Source organism: Ylistrum balloti, unplaced genomic scaffold, assembly GCF_031769215.1.
Source record: "Ylistrum balloti isolate Yb309-2 unplaced genomic scaffold, AGI_CSIRO_Ybal_v1 Utg370628, whole genome shotgun sequence".
Taxonomy (NCBI): Eukaryota; Metazoa; Mollusca; class Bivalvia; order Pectinida; family Pectinidae; genus Ylistrum; species Ylistrum balloti.
Window position 1 is genome coordinate 9,389 of NW_026782384.1, and position 12,552 is coordinate 21,940.

Sequence of the window (12,552 nt, forward strand, 5' to 3'; positions counted from 1 at the left end):
ATTTTCATGTGTGTGATAATTTAGAAAGCATATACATGTGTATATTTCGAATATTAGAATGAATTGGCATATTAAATCGGAGTTGAAAGCAAGATCAAATGAGGACTACAGAGTTTGAAGGGAAGAAAAATAAAACAAATTGTGAATAAAATAAAGATTTACACGGAAACTCCTGAAATAGTACAAGGATAATAAGACCGCATGTTCCGGAAGAGTAAGTGTCTTCTATTTCATCATAGACACCCGCCATATATATCTTGATCAATCATTTAGTCAGTCATTTATGGTTACGCTTTTGACGTTATATTAAATGAATATTTAAACCATACAATATTTATTTCCAGATTTGAAACATGTTTTCTCGACAGAAGCCAGAAAATCAATATCACAATCTTCGATGTAGCATCTTGATAATATGAAACGTATGATTATAGAGCACTTGTTGATCAAACAGATACCTGTTATACAGCTGTTACTTCGTTTTAATCGAAAAATAAAAAAAGACAAAGCACCGAAATAAAACCGATACAGTTTATTCATTGCAGCGAATATGATGCACAGTACTGTTTGGTGATGAACTAGAAAGTGCCTTTTCAAGTTTTTTAGACATTCCAGTACTTTTTATTACAGAATATATGATTGTGATGATCTTATAGATAGATAGCAGATTTTCTTCATATCATACAGGGATACTATAGAAATAATATGATGTATTCATATGTGTTCTATAGGTATGTATTATATATTTGAGAAAAGTTGTAACATTTGAATTTGTTTAATATTTTTTTAAAGTTCATTTCGACTATATTACTTGCTTGTATATAACAGCACATGAACAGATAAGCGCTTGGTTTGAATCTGAAGCAACTTTGAAAACAACAAACATAACGCTGATAAGTATTGATTGGAATACGTGGGAATTGTTTATTATTTGTAATATAATGCCGTCTAGCGTTTAATGTACCTTATATAAGCAAAGACGAGAATATCAACATGATATCTTCTTCAACGAGCCAGTATAATATATTGATTTCTGCACTTTTTTAATCGCTAAAGTAGGAGTGACGTGGTAGTATTCGTTAGGCCTCTGTGATTCCGTGTTGTATCTCCGTGTTGTATCTCCGTGTACGTGCTCTCATTAATTCATTTTTTGCTCCTCATATGCCAATACACTTACCAAAGAGCAATTGAGGGTTTCATCGCCGGTCCAATGAATCATGAATTTTCGGGATTATCAACAGGATAGGCAGATCGAGATATCCGTTATACTTCTGTTACATTTTCACAGTTCTTGCTTCAATGTTTCCATGACGACAGGTATATAAATGTCTAATTCGACTTGAATTTACCAGAGAGCGTTGGATGGTCCCATGGCGACTTAAAGTCTCCAGTAAACTTGATACAGAAATAGCAACAGACCTTAATTATGTATGGTCGATTGATGATATGGTGTTAGCTAAACAATACTGTTATATTCTAATATCCCAGCAATGAGGGTTCAGACATCTGTCTCTCTTACAATCAGTAGGATTTCGTCTTTTCTTTCAACACTGTCTACAAGAAAAGTTGTCCTTCTCATATCTAGCAAGTTGTTGTCCTTCTTTAAAAGTATTCTTTTGTGCATACACGCGTGCCTCCGTATTTCCTTAAGTCAGTGAAGTATCCGTTTTTTGTACATTTAGAGCTGTTGCCCAACCTCCGTCCCATTAGAGAGCGCTATATCTATCTATAAGCTTCCGTGTTTCTTGATGTCGAAGATATTATCAATATCTTGTGACTTGTTTCAATACAAAACAAAAGTCTTTCAAATCTATATTGTATAAAAAGATGTTTGATTTTAAAATAAAGTTCCAATTTATATTTAAATATCAGGAGACGATACATTCATTCAAAAGTCTTTGCTACCCTGAATTTATTTTTCACAGTTATTTGGCTAATCTGAAAAGAAAATTGTCAATAATTTGTCATCCTGATAAGAGTTCACATTAATATCTCATGACACCAGAAAGAACTCGTAAATGTTTTTTTCCTTCTTTAGATCCAGTATTGAAGAGAGAAATAAACTATGATCACTTGCTAAACATTTATTTACAATAAATCACACCTATCTACATATACATGGAGAGGAATTTCAAAGCATCAAAGACAAGGCCATCCACAGACGTCTCTTTTCTGCAACAAACCTTAGTGTCATTTTTTCGTTTGGCGTTTAAATGGATTTGAAATACTGCTTATCCATTGGCGTTGAATTGAAGTTGATTAATATTAATGATAGACCATTTTTGATACTGTAAATGCAAGGTACAAAAAGGTAATATATAATGTCACCGTATTCATCTCTAATTCTGTCTATATAGATTATTCTATTAAATGATTTATCATTAATATCATTCCATCAATAATTAAAATGATGTCTCGCAATGATCATTTTTATCTTAGTCCGATATTCGTGGTTCTCCATCAGAACGGTTTCATCTTTGTCACATAGCAATGATGGATTACGCATATTCAAAATTCATAGTTATGTATGCTGATCTTGGCCGATATGTAGAATGCGCTAGCATGAATTTTTTTTTTTCATTAAAAAAATAAGGAAACCCAAACCCATGCTATTTCAATATCCATCTACCTATTACATACATGTATACGAATGTATGGCCATTGGATACATAACCATATGTTATGATTTGCATTTTTATCTATTTTAGATTATTGTCGATAATCAATACAACTTATCAATTAATAAAATATTTTGGCCGAATTTTTCAAGAAATCCCGTGCACTTGCGTATCTAGGTCCCATTTTTAACAACTACGACAAGTTTTAAACAGAATAATTTATAGGCATTCATGAAGACACATCTACAAACTTTTAGTTATCCGTTAACATACGTGACTATGTTTTCATTACACTCCATCAGGCTGTTTTTAAAAAAAATCTAAGGGCGCTTGGCAGTTAAAGATAAGCCATTTATATGAGTACATTTAAATCGTTGAGCCAAAGGCAGGTAAACAATAATTAACAAGAATTTTTAGGGATTAAGAAAACGATATTTAGAAAATATAAATTGACAAGAATTATGATAACGTTGAATGAAAACCGGACCAAGTATGCAAAAAAGCTTCCCTCATCAATAATATGTACGTGTTTTATAGATTTAAAACATATTTCACACATGAAGCCATGTATAAAGGTCAAATGTTTTTATGAACATTTTAAAAGATATATTTCTAAATATTGATCGTTTAATCTCTAACTCGTAATTGGCGTTCAGGTCAATTTAGCAACAATTCAGCTGCTGCCAGTTGAATACAATGTAGTAGTAATAATAATAATAATAATAATAATAATAAAAATAGCTTCCTCAAACCGTTAAGCCTGCCTGAAACAAAGTCATTTGATATTAAATATTACTTTACCTAATACTAATTAATACACTGTAATTACTATAAATTACATAAGACAGTCATAACTTATTATCTAATTTGCAAGAAAGCGGGCTTCAACCAAACTTAGGCCTGCTACTCTGTTTCTGTTAATGTATATAGATCTACCTGTAATTGAGCTTCAGAAATATCATGCCACGATAAACAAAAAACGAATTCAATAGACTAAAAATACCCTAACAAATAAACTGAGGTTTTGGAAACAAAATAAATGTCTAGACTTACCATGTCAAGCAGTAAATGCTCAGCGTTATGCAGCCATGTGCTCCGGTTAAAGTACCGTTGGCGCCTATACTAGTGCATGGAATAATCGTGGGCGCGTTCGACTCAAGCGACGCGCATACAACAAATAGTTATGAATATTTAATACGTCTTTTTATTGTCTTAATATTTTAATATGTTTATATACTTATAAACAAATCGAAATTCTTTGTTGGAATGAATGTGATATCTAATTTATCTACTGTAAACAAATAGCTATATGTCAGAATACAGCTACATGTATTTAGGATGAATGGTTATGTGAAAGGCGAGTGAAGAATGTGAGCCCTCCTGCGAGAGGATATTTCTGTATCTGTTTGTTTATCACTGAATAAAAAGAATGTAAAAAAAAAGTAATAATAATACGTTTTTAATCACGTCCATCGTATAAAAACACCAGAGGTGGAAATCAAGGACAGATTGCTGTATATTAGCCCTTTGTATACCGACTCATTGACAACTCTCTACCATGCTGTTCCTATATGTGAGTTTTCCATAACAGAATAGCAATATCTTATCTTTGCGTTCCAACATATGGAGTTAACATGCTGCATGTTTGTTCCCAATATCACGATTGTTGTGCAAGATGTCATCAACTGACGGTCATACATAGTCTCAAATTATGCAGGTTGATGAAAATTATGTCTTTATAGTGATTTCATTGAGAATTTTTTTTTTTGTGCGAAATGATGTTGGACGTGTTTCATGGTCGTTAGTTTGCTTGTTGGTTCCGTTGCTATATACTCTGCTCTCATTTGAAAACCTGAAATCATTTAATTGGATCGACCGACATTTACATGGCTGGTGTCATGTTCTCTTTCGGTACACTTAGTCTTTTCTAATTTGAGTTTGGATCATGATAATGTTGACATGTTTTTCTTTCTTTTCTGTTTTTTTTAAGTATTGCCTGAACATGTATATGAATTGAAATTGATAATGAACAATTCCACTATGTTATTAGATCTAGTATGTATTGAGAAGGTCTGTGACAGAAATCGACTAGCAATATATCGACATACGTTTATGTTAGCGGATTACATCGACATCTTTGATGATTCCGTCAGGCGGAATGTCAACGTCAGCTTTTAACAGCTTAGAACCTCAGCTTCATTGAAGACCGAAACAATTGTTTTGATTCGTTTCATGACTTTTCTGTATCTGTGTTTTTATTTATTGAAAGATGCTTGTCTTCGAGATTACATGTGGTAGAAATAGCTGGTGGACATTTAGCCCGCGCATTTTTCTGTGACATGCAAGCCGTTGTGGGACTTAGTCGAATCATGGCATTGTTCAGAATACACATACATTTCTATGTACTTTCAATATGGAAATTTGTTGAAATTTGGAAATTAGTGCATCTTTGTTACAACCTAGTGTAAACTTTCTTATTTTGTCACAATCAAATTTTAGAATACCAATCATAAACAAATCAGAATTACTGCATTTACAATTCACATAAGATGCAATTGGCGCAGTCATACCTTAGGGCGATATCATGAGGACGAAAAACGATAGAATAATATTATCTCTAAGATGTTAATGTTTACAGTATTTGAATGTTCTTAGTCACATCCTGGGTTTTCGTTCAGGCCCGTGTCACGTACGACTGAAACATGTATGATTTGGTTGTTCTAAACATCAATGATGAGGTGATTTTGAGGCAACCATTACTTATATGTTTAAATCGAGATCAAGCACATAACACGAGATCATCACAGGTTTTCATAATCATTACCATACTATAAATATTCATAGGCGACCAAAATATGTCATTTTCTAAATTTAGCTTGGTATTTTGATTAATGTTCACTTTCTAATTTAACTTAAATGCTTATATTGAATCGGACCAATGGATCAATATTCATCATCATTCTATATATATTCTATATTTTATATATCAGTCCATATGTAAAGTATGTTGGGCGGTATCGTCAGTCTTAAACACCTCCACAATAATAAAATGACATCTATCCCACATGAACAAATGCTATGGTTAATAACGGTCTACCACTTCACAAAATCGGATTTTCTCCTGGTTGATTGATTAACTTCTCAGGAAGCCAAATGTTGCATTGAATAAACCCGCTCATATGTCTCGAAGTGGGTACATCTCAAGCACTCTACACTGATACAGATGACCTGATTCGAAGGATTCACATACACACACATTATAGCTTGCTCGTCACTTGTAACCAAACTTAATCATAGAAAAAAAAACATGCAATTAAAGCACTTTTACAAAGATAGATAATGATAGTCATGAAAATTTTCCGAAAAGTATACGTCTTAAATGGAGCTGGATGTAGCCATGGCAAACGACTATATCTGATATCAATATCCTTTCACTAGATATTGTGATAAATATCGACGGAGTTGTTTCGTAATTAATGTAACTCAAATTCAGGTTATTTCACAGGACTCTCCACATGAAGGGAAAACGATACACAGAATGATATCATATAATGTTAGTTAAATATATCCTGTAGTTCAGTCTGGATGTTAGCATCAGTGTTTTTCTTTTGAGCATTTAGTTAACTAAACCTCTCCTCCTGTAGTCTTCTTACAACGGAAATGTTAAAATTTGTCTTGTTCAACACAAGATAATATCAGGATTTATCTATCCAATTTGGCTGCGGCTCTCTTTCTTTCGATATTCTCCGTCATGTATATAAAATTGCTGTCAGTAATATTCATATAATATGAATGATTTATCTTTATTGCTGTGGCATGAAGCGTAACGCGGTAACTGTTCCGTGTAATGTTGTTGACTACTTGTCTAGGTTGACGAAGCTAAGCAGTTTCTGTAATCGGATTACTTGAAGTTTCGACTTTTTTTGTTTTGGATCAATAATATGTTTTTATGAGACACATCTGGTTCGCACAGCATGAAATGTAATGTATATACAGTGGATTACTTGAAACATGTGGTACAGTTACTCAGTCACGTGATCCTCGAGTAGGTTTGCATTTAATAATTGGAATGGTTTTGGAGACAACGATGCAAAAAAAGAAAATACTGTGGTAAGTAATGTCATCATTTACATATTAATATATATAATTTTTGTGACGTTACTGATATATATCATTTTTGTGACGTTACTAATATATATATCATTTTTGTGACGTTACTGATATATATCATTTTTGTGACGCTACTGATATATATGTCATTTTTGTGACGTTACAGATATATATCATTTTTGTGACGTTATTGATACTTTCGATAGTTATTGAAACATTAAGACACATATTACTTGGCTTGATACATCTTATATTTGTATTTTGTACCACAATTGTCGACATCATATTTTTTGTCAAAGTATGCTCAAAATTATGTATCTGCTTGTGAGAACATTGGTGAATATGAACAAAATTGTCCATACTTAATCTTTCTGGTGTATGAATCGATAATTAGAGAAAACAAATGTAGCCTTTATTACACTATTACAGATACGTTAGATTTTCGTTACGTTCATTAAAATGATTTAACATGCCCAGTATTGAAGTGTTGGTGAATAGTGAAGAACTCCGATATCGGTTTACTAATTAGGCTTTCAGCTCGATTTAATTTACTCGCATAACTGCTCGATTTAGAATATACCCATGCATATATCGTTCTTTTCCTTCCGCAAATACTTATATGTTTACCCTTTGTGCAGTTCTATATCTGGTTTGTCATATTTCATTTTGCCTGTTTGGATTTTCAACACGCACCTTCTAGTTATTTACAATAAAATCCTTTAGTGCCACTAAGGAGTTCTTGAAAGAAATAACTTTTCCATAACCTGCAATCCAAGTTTTAATTCAATTAACATTGGTCTAAACCTTTCTTATATATGAGAATTACGAAAATTATTAAATTTCAGTTCTTCTGGAATAAGCAGTCTCCGTGTATGCTTTTCTTGTGTTCAAATCTTGCCACGTTATTAATAACATGACATCAGAATCTTAGACTGACCAAACTTTACAAGGCGGATGTCCTTGGTAAACGATAAGACGCTAACTTTTCCGTAACATCTGGTGTTACTCTCTTTATTTCGTTTCTGGAATCTCCATGTAAGTCTTTGTTTTGTTCATCTTTGTCCTAATATCAGTAATTTTGGGTTTATTTTAGGATTACTTTTGTACGAAGAGAAGCAGATGCCTCTTACCGTGAAAAAGGTTGTTTCACCTGACGAATTTCTCTGTCAATTCTGGTTTGGCATTTGATGTCGTTAAAATAGAGTTTTAATGGAAAAGTTATCAAATGCATTTCTTGAAATGGTGTGTTCTATCATTTTACAGGATGATGTTTGGACTAAGCTGTTTGGCGACGATAGTTTTGGTCAATACCGGAAGTTATTTTGATGGTGTCGTTTCCTTTATTCATTCTCCTATGCGAAAATTCGTTTCTACAGTAAATACTAATTTTCACGTGCAGCCATTACCGTTGTCTTATCAAAGATTGTATACAAAACCAGAACAGTATTCCACCCCACAGAAAAACCTCTCTAGATCGATGATACATAATTCATTGATGGATGTTGATCATACCAATGATTCGAAAATCAACCCTATCCAGGACTTGAAATCCAACCCTGTCCAACATATTGCATTCGTAAAGGTACATAAAGCCGCTAGTACAACTGTTCAGAATATCTTTCTACGTTACGGATACGAAAATGATCTTGTGTTTGCTTTGCCAAGAGCAGGTTCGACCATTAGTGTACAACAAACCGTGAGGTCGGATATGATCCTTCCACCGCCACCGAATAGACCTTATGATATTATATGTTCTCATGTCAGATATAACAGAGAAGCATTCAGTAAAATCATGCCGAATGATACAAAATATATAGGAGTAGTAAGAGAGCCATTCCGTCATTTTCAGTCTAATTTACAGTATTACCGTCAAAGGTCTGTATTAAAGATCCCAGGAAACAGACCTGTATTGGAGTATCTCTTACACAATGATAAATATATGACGTTCGGGGGCAACATTCCAACTACGTACAATAGAATGGCATTTGACTTTGGATTTCCAGACGCTTTATTTTGGTCAAAAAATTTTACCAACATTCATCAGCATTTACTCAAATTGGACAAGGAAATGGACTTAGTTATTATCACGGAATACTTTGACGAATCTATTGTTTTGATGAGGCGACTCCTTAACTGGGATCTAAAGTATGTTTTATATGGTAAACTCAATTCTAAGCGAAAGAAAGACCCTCGATTGGAAATTGGACCGGAAGAAGAAACATTGTATAAAAACTGGGCACATATCGACTACGAATTATACAATTTTTTCCTGAACAAACTTAAAAATAAACTAAATCAACAGCCATCTGATTTCTTTGAAGAACTAGATTACTTCAGAAGAACCAGAACTAAGTACGATAACTATTGTATATCATCCATGCACGGTGGACCAGCTGAAATTTCATTTGAAGGTAGCAAATGGAATAAACCTTTTGTGGTGAGAAAAGAGCATTGTAGCCATGTATATATCAGGGAAATGCCCTTTTTCAATCAACTGAGAGCACGACGAAAGCTCCAGATTGAACGAATGAATGCCTAGTTCTATAACTTAGAATAAAAATACAAACTGAGTCAATTTTTATCAGACTCGATGACAATGACAATTGCACTCTTTGTTTCAACTTGATTTGTTCATTTTCCATTGATATAAATATGTTTAAGGAAATCATAAGTACTACATTTGTTTGTTTTATATTATTCAAAGAATAAGGAAACACATTACATATTTAAGCAATAAATAACTTTACTCCTATACAAACCAGAATGTGATTACGTGTAGAGCTTAATGTTATGGTTCCTTGCAAATTTTTTTCTGTTGTTATTTAGATTTAGTCATAATTGTATGTCATCCATGAACGATGGACACGATAAAACTGAATTCCCCTATTGTGAATTTTCCATCTACAACTCCAACCTATGGTATTTACTTATGACACTTGATTCGATATTCAAGGACCTGTTCCAATTTTTACGAGTCTCGTGCAAGAATTCGTCAACTGACAAACTCATAACACTAGGGTTCAAAAGATGTAGGTTGATGAAAATTATGGAATAGTTGTATGGTCGCCATAGTGATCTTTTTGAGAATTGTTTTATTTCTTTATGTGACCTGAAGCTGGACGTTTTTGATGCTCGTTAGTTTGCCTGTTGGTTCCGTTGTTGTATACCTTGTTTTCATTTGAGAACATGACATTACTAACTTGCATTGACCAAGGTTTACATGGCGGGTGTCGTCGATGAAGCAGAAGCCGTTTCCTCTTTCGGCACACATGGTCTTATTCCCCTTGTGCTCTGTCAGGAGTCTCTGTGTAAATTTTTCTTGTTCATATTTTGCCCAGGTGTGATTGAATTCGAGTTTGAATTATGATGATAATGCCATGTAGGTATTTTCTAAATTTTTTTTTTTTTTGAGATACATGTCATCATTTCAGATACACGTTATATTGTAGATGTAGTCATTATTTCAGATACACGTTATATTATAAATGTAGTCATTATTTCAGATACAGGTTATATTATAGATGTAGTCATTATTTCAGATACACGTTATATTATAGATGTAGTCATTATTTCAAGTTATATTATAGATGTAGTCATTATTTCAGATACACGTTATATTATAGACGTAGTCATTATTTCAGATACACGTTACATTATAGACGTAGTCATCATTTCAGATAAAGTTATATTAAAGATGTAGTCATTATTTCAGATACAGGTTATATTATAGATGTAGTTATTATTTCAGATACACGTTACATTATAGACGTAGTCATTATTTCAGATACACGTTATATTATAGACGTAGTGATCATTTCAGATAAAGTTACATTATAGATGTAGTCATTATTTCAGATACACGTTATATTGTAGATGTAGTCATCATTTCAGATACACGTTACATTATAGACGTAGTCATCATTTCAGATAAAGTTACATTATAGATGTAGTCATTATTTCAGATAAAGTTACATTATAGATGTAGTCATTATTTCAGATACACGTTATATTGTAGATGTAGTCATTATTTCAGATACACGTTACATTATAGACGTAGTCATTATTTCAGATACACGTTATATTGTAGATGTAGTCATTATTTCAGATAAAGTTACATTATAGATGTAGTCATTATTTCAGATACACGTTACATTATAGATGTAGTCATTATTTCAGATACACGTTACATTATAGATGTAGTCATTATTTCAGATACACGTTATATTGTAGACGTAGTCATCATTTCAGATAAAGTTACATTATAGACGTAGTCATCATTTCAGATAAAGTTACATTATAGATGTAGTCATTATTTCAGATAAAGTTACATTATAGATGTAGTCATTATTTCAGATACACGTTATATTATAAATGTAGTCATTATTTCAGATACACGTTATATTGTAGACGTAGTCATCATTTCAGATAAAGTTACATTATAGACGTAGTCATCATTTCAGATAAAGTTACATTATAGATGTAGTCATTATTTCAGATAAAGTTACATTATAGATGTAGTCATTATTTCAGATACACGTTATATTATAAATGTAGTCATTATTTCAGATACACGTTATATTGTAGACGTAGTCATCATTTCAGATAAAGTTACATTATAGACGTAGTCATCATTTCAGATAAAGTTACATTATAGATGTAGTCATTATTTCAGATAAAGTTACATTATAGATGTAGTCATTATTTCAGATACACGTTACATTATAGATGTAGTCATTATTTCAGATACACGTTATATTGTAGATGTAGTCATCATTTCAGATACACGTTACATTATAGATGTAGTCATTATTTCAGATACACGTTACATTATAGATGTAGTCATTATTTCAGATACACGTTACATTATAGACGTAGTCATTATTTCAGATACACGTCACATTATTGATGTAGTCATTATTTCAGATACACGTTATATTGTAGACGTAGTCATTATTTCAGATACACGTCACATTATAGATGTAGTCATTATTTCAGATACACGTTACATTATAGACGTAGTCATTATTTCAGATACACGTTACATTATAGATGTAGTCATTATTTCAGATACACGTTATATTGTAGACGTAGTCATTATTTCAGATACACGTTACATTATAGATGTAGTCATTATTTCAGATACACGTTACATTATAGACGTAGTCATTATTTCAGATACACGTTACATTATAGATGTAGTCATTATTTCAGATATACGTTACATTATAGATGTAGTCATTATTTCAGATACACGTTACATTATAGATGTAGTCATTATTTCAGATACACGTTATGTTATAGATGTAGTCATTATTTCAAGTTATATTATAGATGTAGTCATTATTTCAGATACACTGTTTTTAGGATGATTTGTATACGTACCAAGCATGACACGTATACCTGGTTGGATTGACAATTGGTTATTTATCGGTATGATAAATTTAGGTCAAATTCACGATTGTTTCGATGTCAGTGTTTCATCTAACATTTTTATGTTGAATTAAGGTAATATCTAATCTAAGGTTATATTAGACCAGTTCTTTAAAGTCTAAGACAAGATATAGATTTAACATTACCACGAAATATCACGGAGGAAACAGCTGGTGCTCCATTCAATACAGCTTGTCATGTCACGGAGTGGCAGAGATTAATGGCCTTTTTTCCTCTGCTGACAAAATAGGTAAAACTCATTACCACAATATCTCTTTTGTTTGTTTCCTTTACACTGCATTTTGCATTTAAGTACACCTCTGTTTCCATATGTAATTTTAAGATAGAGACAACAAAAGGGATTGAAGATGGAACGATCCTGGAAAATGAGGAT

The 12,552-nt window shown here is 32.4% G+C and overlaps 1 protein-coding gene across 1 annotated transcript; it reads left to right on the top strand.

Annotated features, from left to right (window-relative positions):
* Positions 1-8,223: 8,223 nt before the first annotated feature.
* Positions 8,224-9,267, top strand: LOC132557133 (galactosylceramide sulfotransferase-like). The gene has a single exon (XM_060221623.1). It carries the CDS (start codon positions 8,224-8,226, stop codon positions 9,265-9,267), a length of 1,044 nt encoding a protein of 347 aa, XP_060077606.1.
* The last annotated feature ends 3,285 nt before the right edge of the window (positions 9,268-12,552 follow it).